General features: G+C 30.0%; 2 protein-coding genes across 2 annotated transcripts; both read left to right on the top strand.

Annotated features, from left to right (window-relative positions):
• Positions 1-5,275: 5,275 nt before the first annotated feature.
• On the top strand, positions 5,276-6,502 carry EIN_198370 (hypothetical protein; the record flags this gene model as incomplete). The annotated part of the gene is made up of 1 exon (XM_004183162.1): positions 5,276-6,502. The coding sequence occupies one exon, from the start codon at positions 5,276-5,278 to the stop codon at positions 6,500-6,502; it is 1,227 nt and encodes a 408-aa protein (XP_004183210.1).
• Positions 6,503-6,615: 113 nt separating this feature from the next.
• On the top strand, positions 6,616-8,064 carry EIN_198360 (hypothetical protein; the record flags this gene model as incomplete). The annotated part of the gene is made up of 1 exon (XM_004183161.1): positions 6,616-8,064. The coding sequence occupies one exon, from the start codon at positions 6,616-6,618 to the stop codon at positions 8,062-8,064; it is 1,449 nt and encodes a 482-aa protein (XP_004183209.1).
• Between the last annotated feature and the right edge of the window lie 2,672 nt (positions 8,065-10,736).

Genomic DNA, 10,736 nt, shown 5'->3' with positions numbered 1-10,736 from the left:
TTTTGAAAAAATTTAGACCCATTTTTAGATTATTTTTAATTCGACATTGTTGAAAAAATAAGTTGAAAAAACTTGAACAAACTTAAAAAATTAATTGAAGTCGAAAGAAGATAAATAGTCTAACACCAAGAACCACTCAATTAATGCCAAGAATTAACTCTTGTTTAAAAATAAAACAAAGACTAAATATTTAACGGTGTCATTTTACACGTTTGTTATTGTTATTTTGTCATTATTTATCACTTATTACATAAATATTCAAATATTAAATTTTATTGCATCATCCTAAAAATCTTTAATTGATAGTAAGTTGATGAAGTGTATATCCTTTAGACAAATGTGTCTTGTGAGTGTGGTTATTGAATATTGTGGCGATTGGGCGAGCTTGCAAAAACAAACACACTTATCATCTCTTTGAGTTGTGACGAAGCAGGATTTATGAAGTTATATTTGTTGCCAAGTTAAGTTAAGTGATGGTTTTTATTGGTTTATTCGCTTCTTGATTTATGTGTGGTTGTTTTTCTATAGTTTTTAAATGATTAAAATAACTATAGAATATTATTATCAAACAAACTAAATGGTAACAAGATAATCAAAATGTCAATAATTGTTATGATAAAAAGGATAAATTGGGCTTGTTAAATAAGGGTTTTATTGAAAATGACAATTTTAGCCATTAAAAATATTTTGGGGGGATAAGAAAACCCTTTTATTTAACAATCAATTGCAAATTTATACCTTCACTTCACTGCTTGTACAGCCAACGTCGCCTATTTGTCGGTTAACATATTTGTCGATTAAGTCTTTTTGTTGGTTTATTGACCAATCATTTTGTTGATAGTCAAATAGATTGTTTATTCCAAAAACATTAACTTAAATAGAAATCAATTTAAAAATAGTTTCATTTTTGAATGGTTTTTTCCATAAAAGTAGAATAATCACTATTCTTGTTTTTAGGAAGGTAAGATTTATTTTTCAGCATTTGAATTTCAAGTTGTTAAAAATAGTTTCCAATTCCAATTCCATCTGCTTTTTATCACCATCATCTTCATCTTCATTGAAATAAAATGGTAAAATGTTTTCATATGGATAAGAAACTATTTCTTCGATAATAATTGCTCTGTATTCATCATTCAATGGAATAGTATTGTACAATTCAATCAATTCCGCGTTGTTGATATCGACAGTTTCTGTATGAACATATTCACCAAACAATTTTGTGTAAAAAGCAGTTTTGAATTGTAACTGAAGTTACTTCTTTCCAAAATTTTGAAGCAATTGGTATAGCTTCAACAACGCTTAATAGTGTCAACTTAACAGACAAATCTGTTTTTTTACAAATATCTATCCAAACCAAACAATGACACAATTTGATCTTTGGTATGGTCTACACTCAATTTCTTTCACTTTCAAGTTCACAAACATATAAACATTCTAACACTCTTTGTTTAACTTCCTTTGTTGATGAATCCCAGCACGTAGTAACAAATTCTCTCTTTTTAAACTTCAATAGAATCTCTCTTGTTTCAAGACAATTCAAATGGTTTTGAATAAAATTGCGACGATACTGCTTTTTAAATGAAGCTATTATACCCTGATCGAGTGGTTGCAACTTTGCAGTAGTGTTTGGTGGTAAAAACAGTATCTCGATTTTTTAACACGACATTTGTTTTGTGGGTTGGAGAATTGTCGACCAAAAGTAATTTTTCCGAATACTTCTTTTCAACTCTTCTTCCCACATTTGCAAATATTCATTATATATACTAACAGACGTTCAACTTTTCTGTTGCGACTTGAAAATAATATCAACGGAATCAAATAAACGTCGAGATCCACCTCTTGGCATTGTTGCACTGTGAATAACCATCGGTTTCGTTTTATTTGATCCATCAACATTAAAACAAAAAAGTAAAGTAATTCGTTCCTTTTTTATATCATCAGTTTTTAAGCAACATCTCGATGGTAACTAACGATAAAACAAAGCAGTTTCATTTGCATTGTAAATGTTTTTATGTCATATTCATACAATTTATTTATTATGTTGCCAATTTCTGCTGTAAACTGTGACAAATCAATACAATCTTCATGCCCTGATGACACTTTATAAACGATGTTATTCTTTTCTTTGAATCGCCTCACAAACGAATCGATACCAACAATGGAATTTTCATTTGGATGCTCTTTCAAATATCTTTCGACTTCCATTTGTAACACAAAGTCGTCCAAATAAGTGTTGTGTTTGATTACTTTGTTCACGTACTCTTTGAGGTGTTTCAGAATATTTTCGTTTGGTGATGTTCTTTTGTGCTTTATTATTTTAACTTCCTGTTTGTTGTAAGCTTGTAATTGGTTGAGAGTAAAGATAAAATTGGAGTAATTTTAATGAAACTCTTTTTGGATTTCTTCGCAAAAACCTCTTTTCTTCGTTTCACTGTTTTTTTGTACAACTCTTTGATTGCCGAGTGTGCTTCTTCTGTTATCTTTTGATATGTTTTTTTTCAGTTTCTTTGTTTAACTTGACATCGTTTTGAAAAAAGTTTCTGTGATTTAAAAAAATATTTTTAATTTGTAATTAATATAAAGATTGTTCTGCAAAATTCCAGTGTTAACCAACAAATACGTAATTTTTTCTGCAAGAAAACCGACAAATGTGCGAAGTTGACTGTATTATTTTGTGTTTTTTTTTTGTTTTTAAAATCATTATTTGAACCGAATGTTTTATTTTTATTATTCTATAATTCAAAAACCCTTTAATTATAATTAAATAATTATTTTTCTTGCTGTCTTTTTTAGTGGTAAATTAATGATAAAATTATAACTCGTTATTTAGTTTTGGAAATGCATCGGACACAAAAATAATAGAAAGGACGTCTTTATACACAGGGGGACGTTCTTAATCGCGATAGGATGTCCCTAAACCACAAAGGACATCTTTTGGCCAATTTTCCCGTACTTCGTCCCCACGTTTTTCATTTATCTTTAAACAATTTTCCAATAAAAATAATAACAAAAAAGAATAGACACAACAAAACATATAAATGTTTTTCATTTTTGTGATTTTTTCTTTGAAACAGGGTCTATCACGGAACAGGGAAAAATTTGGAACTTGTCCCAAAAATGCATTTTAAAATGAAAAGGGGGTATATTTTCTTTGTTTTTATGACAAAAATAAAGTAGTTTTAGTAAAATTCATAGTATTGTTTATTTTTACGATCTCCAAAACCTTTTCTTTACAGATGGCGACTTTTTGCCGCGGTCGTTTTTCTGCTTAAAACGACAGTTAACATTTAAACTATAAAATATTAAAATGTATAGTATAGAAATCAATGGTTTATTAATATAATATTTATACTATACAAAATAAAACTATTAATTATAATTGATAATATTATAAAATATTAAAAATTGTTTAATAAAGATGAAATAATAATTTAACTTATTAAAATAAAATTTGTTATTAACTATACTTTTCTTAAAATATAGATAAATGAAATTACTCAAAAATTATTGCTTTTTGGATTAATTTTTCAAACATCGAACAGTTGTAAATATTATTTTGTTGATAATAAAGAGTTTTACATTCCATGGGCTAACCAAAAGATATATAACACAGTTTAAAGTTGTTTAATTCATTCTTTTGTTTTAAAGAAAACATTTCTACAAACAATATCGTAACTTGCATAATTTGATAAATGTAACGAGTCCGTATGTATCCATAACGCATAACAAATAGAAGCCTTGGTTAGTCAATGATTGAATTTTTGCAATATTTTTTCATTATAATTTTCATTGTTATATATTAAAGTTATTATATATTTTACTATGTTTCATAATTTAATTTTTTATTTAAAACTGTTTTTAATAAAACAATTATGGCTGTTCTGCGACTTTTGATAATACTGAGAAGTCGGCGACTTTTTGAGTCCCTTCAAAAGTCGCCGACTTCTTTTAAAATAAAATAACTATTAACTTTAATAAATTATATTATATTAATTATAGTCTCAAAATGTTTAAAAACACAATAGTTGTTATAATTTGTTATATTATAATAATATAAATATAATTTAAAAAATGATTTGAGAAGATATAATTGGGACGGTATTGTTTCATTTAATTTTTTAATAATAATTATATTAAATTTATATGGTTTATTTTTTGAATTCCTTTTTTTGATAAATGGTATTTTGAATAGTTATTTAACTAAATATTTAAATCAGCGACTTTTAAGACAACTGAAAAGTCGGCGATTTTCAAAGGGACTATAAAGTCGCCAAACAGCTATTAGTCTGTTTTCTTTAGATTAATAAAAATAGAATGATATATAATAGTATAATTAATTAACTATTATTTCTAATTAAAAAAATAAATTTACTTAAATTATATAAAATATTAATTTAAATAATTAAAATTATAAATATACAGTTTTATAATAATAAAACAATAAAAGATTAATAAAATAAAATTATATTAATAGTTATTTTATTAAAGAAAAAAAATAAACCAATAAAAATTATTATTAATTAATAATATTTATCAAATCAAAAGTTTTAAATCTATTTTAGTATTTTTAAAAAATAATATAGAATTGTTTAAAAAATAAAATTATTACATAATTAAAATATATTGTTTTATTAAAATTTTTATAATCTAAACATATTTTGTAATATAGTAAATAAAATAATTAATGAAATTAATTGATAAAATTATTTTTTCAAAATTGAGTCTGTTTATATAGATTAGTCTTAAAACAATTTGATAAAATAACTGAAGTACCATGTTTATAATCACATACATACCACAATAAAAAACAAAAAGTAGTTAAATAACATTTTGCATGATTTTTTTCTTTTCAACGCGTTTTCAAGTCGTGTATAATTAAAGTTGAGCATTTTGGTGAATTTGCAAATTCAACTTATATTTACCACTTTAAAAACATGATTATTCCTTTTATTTACCAAAATTTAACAATTGTCTTTTTATCCTAAATATGATTATTACTAATTTTAAGTTATATTCAATATAAAAAATTATAATATGTGAATTTATAATTTATAGTATATCTAAGTAAATTTATTCCAAAATAAAATTACATATATTTATAATATATTTGTATTTTATGAATTATTATTATATTTATAATATATAATTCTTAATGAAAACACAATCAAATTATATAATAAAAATAAATACAATTGTTAAAACCAATACTATAATTATATAAAAAGTATAACTTTTTGTATTTTATTGTCTTCATTATCTTAAAAATAACAAACATATGCAAGACTCAAATATCAACAAACGTTTTGAAGAGTTCCGCAATTACTTTACTTTTGAATTGAAAACGCAACTTCCTGAAAATCGTCTACGTGATTTCCATTTTTGTATTTTCTGTGGAAAAATGTTTAATAGACGTAAATACATGAAACACTCTTTGGAAGCAAAACCCGAAGAAACAAACAAATTTAAAAGTATTAACAATTTTAAATTTTTTGATGAGAATTTCGACAAATTTAATTTGATTGCGCTCAATAGTCAGCTTGTCGAAGAAGAAAAAAATAAGTCAAGTGGTTTGACTGATAATGAAATAGACCTCTCGCCAAATATTTATAGAGGTGCCGATTTATTGAAAGTGAGGAATGAACTTGAGTCACAATTGAGACAAACAAGTTACACTACATTTGAAGACGTCAAGAAATATTTATTGAAAGGATTGGAAGAAACTGTTCGTGTTCTTCCACTCATCAATTATCAAAATTTCCAAATGAATATTTCTGTTTTACACAGCGAGTCAACACAAGAAGCACTCGACAATATCAGTAAAAGTTTTGATGTTCCTATTATTAATTGTGAAGATGTTGTTTCAAAAAATTCAACTGGTATTGTGGACTCTGGAACTTTTTTAAAAACTCCTGCTATTACAAATTGTATTTCGACTCCTCCAACAATTCAAACAAGAAATGCGACACATGTTGATTATAGCCAGGCTACCAACAACGAATCTCAAAATACCAACGATTCGACCAAAGAAGAAATAAAATTCACTGTGTTTGAGATCGAACAATTGGAAATAATGAACTATATTAAAGAGCTCCTCAGACCAGAGAATAAATACTCCGCCGAGTACATCGCACAAGAAACCAACAAAGAAGTACAAAGGCGACTTGGTAAAAATGTTGATAGTTATTCAACAACAAATGATGCTGGAAATGAAAGAGGCAGCTTTATAACAATGACGGCTGCATTGATGATGGGAGCGTGTGGGTTGACAAATAATCAAATTGATGCCATGTCAAAATTGATATCCATAATTTTGCTCATGTCCGATGTTCCTAAAAAAGTTGTTAACACCGCTCTCAGTTCTTCAACTATGCAACGGAGATTTGAGTTGATTTCGAAAAAATCCAGATATGACCTACAATACATCTTTAAGCAGTGTGACTATTATACACTAATGGCGGATTCTGCAATGTATGTGGGGTTGAATACTTTTCTCTCTTTGTAAGATTTGTGTTTTCAGATGGATCATTTGTTGAAAAGAGAGTCAAAATTGAAAACTATGACGGCAAAACAGATGCTGCGGGGTGGCTCAGTTGGATAATGAAAATATTGGAATTGATGGATGCTGACCTGATCAAATGCATTGGTGCTTGTTTTGATGGAGATTATGTTCTGATACGAAACGGTGGGCTCTCTGGTAAACTCCTGGCTAAAATAAAAGAGAGAGACGGACTGAACGGATTTGATTCAAACTACTGCTTTTCACACAGAACAAATAAAGCGACTGAAAAGTGTTTTGAATCACAATGGGGACTGGCTATTGAAAGTTTCTTGGACGGGTTAACTGTTCAGACAACAAGAACAGCATGGGATCAATTCTGTGCCAAAAATCATATCAAAGGTGCAGTTCTCAAATTGGTTCAACGATCCGAAACAAGGTGGCTCCAAACAGTATTGATTCTTGATAATATGTTTGAGAATCTGCCTTCACTTCAAGAATTTTACAGTGAAAGAGAACAATACCAAAAGCCTTTTGGACCTCGCAACATTATGGGTGAGTGTAATGTCAACTGCAAATTGTTTGTTGCGTGTATGTTCTTCACTCAAATAGTGCTCAGTAAGGTGAAGATAATTAACGATTGGCTACAGACCGCCAATTTACTATACCCCGTGGCCTATCAACGTGTTGAAGATTTAATTTCGAATATCTTCGAGCTCAGACGAAAGGTGGTGTTAACCGATTATTTAGAAAAAATGAAATACACTGAAGATCTTGACGATAACGAAAAGTTCATTTTGAAAAAGTATTCAATTCACCTGCTCGTTAAGTTGAGTGACGCGATGATTTTGAGGTTTGCAATTCCTTCAAGAAAAATGACCAAAAAAGACCTTTTCGATGCTGGATTGTTGAAGGAGAACCAGGTCAAAGGAACGAATATGGCAAATTTCAGGAAATTACAAAGAAAACTCAAAGGAAAAGAACTGGTAATAAACATCAAAATTTACAACAACTTTGATGCAAAATCATTCGAGGAAAGTGATGACCAAGAACTAAAAGCGGAAGTTCAAAAGTTTCAAGATTGGTATTGTGCCAACATTGAAAAAATTGAAGAAACCAAAAACAGGTTAGAAAGGGAAGAAAGGGCTGATGCTACTGAGGCAATACGTACTCTTGTTAAACAAGTGAGATTAACAAGTACAGATCAAACAGAAGCAACAGATATCGCTGAAGATTGCAGCAGTAGTGAAATTGTTAAAGAAAAGAGAGCAAACACCATTCAACACAGAAAGCACATAAGGGCTTTATTCAAAAAAGAAGCAGAAGATTTCTTAAAAAGTTGCCCAGTCAAAAAATTAACTTTGAACACCTTGTTTGCTTTGATGACTCAAGAAGAAAAGAATCAATTCCCATGTTTATTCAATCTTGTGAAAAAGATGAATGCTAAGAGTCCAACCACTTGCCCAGTTGAAAGATCTTTTAATAAAATTGGACAACTTGATAGAGCAAACATGAGCGTTGAAAAGAAAGTTGCTTACATGGATGTTGGGGATGCTCTGAAAAACTAATTACCATTTTTGAATTCGGTTTGTTTAAATGAATATTTTTATATATAAAACAGTCAAAAAAGCTCAAATATTTCGGGTTGGTTTTTTTATTTATAAAACAATCTTAAAAATTGTAATATTTCGGGAAGGGGTTTTACTATAATAAAATCATTTATATATAATAAATATCAAATAAAACTATAAAACGACCCACCCATCACCGTGAATGGGCAGGAAGTAAGGCTATTGGAATGATTTAGGTATTAACTTACATCCTTTTTCTAACCCTCACCCTCTAATTTAAATAAAATTATACTATAAATTAATAGATATATACATAATTTAATATTATGGGTAATTAATTATACAATAACTATTGTTAATTATATAATATACTAAATAATTATAATTTAATTTTATAATATAATTTATAATAAATTTAATTGTATAATGAAAACTTTTATTTAAAATCAAAGGTATTTATCAAATCAAGCAGGTTTACTTTTTGAGAAAAATATGTCTTACAATGATAAACCATTTAAAAGAGATTTATGTCAAGTCCTTTGAAACTGAAGGAGACTTGTTACTGATAGTCTCAACTAAGATCTATGATCAATGATCGAACAGAGAAGAAGTTTGCGGCTGCTATATTCAAGTTCTTGATGTAGGTGGAGAAGAAATTTGGGGAGAAACTGTCTGTCAAAATTTGTTAGACAGATTTTATGTACTGTTGTAATAGTATACCATCACCTCTTGTTAGATTCATCCACGCAACTCATTTAGTAGTGATTGTTGGTGTGAAAGGTGAAGTAGGGAAAACGAATGCGGAGTGTTTGATTGCATTGAATGATGCATTAGTGACTATTGGAGAGATAAAGATACTATAGTTAAAAGGCATGCGAAATCCGTTTTTAGAAAATTGCAAACGATCAAAGCAACAGAACAACGCCATCGTACGTTGCCTTCACATATAGCGAGAGGCTGATTGGTGACACAGCAAAGAACCAGATTGCGATGAATGTGAAGAATACAGTCTTTGATGCAAAGAGACTGATTGGAAGACGCTTCAGTGATCCAGCAATTCAAGAGGATATGAAACACTGGTCGTTCACTGTAGTCAACAATGGCAATGACAAGCCATTGATTCAGGTGGAGTACAAGGGAGAGACTAAGAAGTTCACACAAGAGGAGATCAGTTCGATGGTGCTGACGAAGATGAAGGAGACAGCAGAAGCGTTTGTTGGTGGGAAAGTCAACAACGCAGTCATCACATGTCCAGCCTATTTCAACGATTCACAGCGACAGGCAACAAAGGATGCGGGCACAATTGCAGGCATCAATGTGCTCAGAATCATCAATGAGCCAACAGCAGCAATAGCATATGGACTTGACAAGAAGACGGAGAGAGAAAAGAACGTCTTGATCTTTGATCTTGGTGGTGGAACATTTGATGTACCACTTCTTGCTATTGACGATGGCGTCTTTGAAGTGAAGGCAAAAAACGGCAACACACACCTTGGTGGCGAAGACTTTGATAACAGAATGGTCAACCACTTCATTGCCAAATTCAAGAGAAAGTACAAGAAAGACATTTCAGGCAATGCACGAGCTGTCAGAAGACTCAGAACATCGTGTGAAAGGGCAAAGCGAACACCGTCATCGGCAGCAACAGCAAACATTGAAGTCGACCAGTTGTATGAAGGCATCGACTTCTACACATCAATCACAAGAGCACGGTTTGAAGAACTCAACATCGACCTCTTCAAGTCGACAATCGCACCAGTCGAGAAGGTGTTCTGAATGTGTCAGCTGAAGACAAGACAACAGGAAAGAAGAACAAGATCACAATCACCAACGACAAGGGAAAACTCTCAAAAAAACGGATCGACAAGGTGGTTGCAGACGCAGAGAAGTTCAAGGCGGAGTATGACAAAATGAAGGAACTTATCGAGGCGAAGAACGGACTTGAAAACTTCTGCTACTCGATGAAAAACACACTCAAAGAGCAAATTGCAGCAAAGCTCTCACCAGATGACAAGGCGGCAATTGAAGCAATGATCAAGGAGACACTCGACTGGCTCGACAAAAACCAATCGGCATCAAAAGATGAATACACACAGAAACAGAAGAAGCTGAGGCTAAGATCCAGCCCATCTTCATACAGATATCGACAGAATAAAACTGGTAACATGTCTGGTGAACAACAATGGGGTGCAAAGAAGAGCGACACAAAGGGATGAAGATCGAGGAGGTCGACTGATGTGATTCACTTATCTTTGCAAAGTTATTCGAACTGACTCAAAAAACCAATTTAAATTTAAATTAGTTTTTAACTATTAATTTGTAACAAAAGTACTTGTTGTTTTGTGTTTGTCCATTATTAAATGTATTTTTGGAAATAATTATAATTTTTGATAGTAAATTAATAATAAAAATATAACTCGTTACATAGTTTTAAAAACACAGTAGACACAACAAAAAGAATAATTTTATACACAGGAGGGCGTCCTTGATAACGGGAGGACATCCCTAAACCACAAATAACCTATTTCCCCTATATTCCCATCCTTCTTCCCCATGTCCATTTTTTTCTTTATTTGAATAAAATATATTATATTATTATGTATAATATACATAATAAAATATTATTATGTATTATTATGGATTATAATATAATATGTAATATATATCTT

Source organism: Entamoeba invadens (assembly GCF_000330505.1).
Source record: "Entamoeba invadens IP1 unplaced genomic scaffold scaff_1105074724332, whole genome shotgun sequence".
NCBI lineage: Eukaryota > Evosea > Mastigamoebida > Endamoebidae > Entamoeba > Entamoeba invadens.
This window is presented reverse-complemented; position numbering and strand designations above follow the sequence as displayed.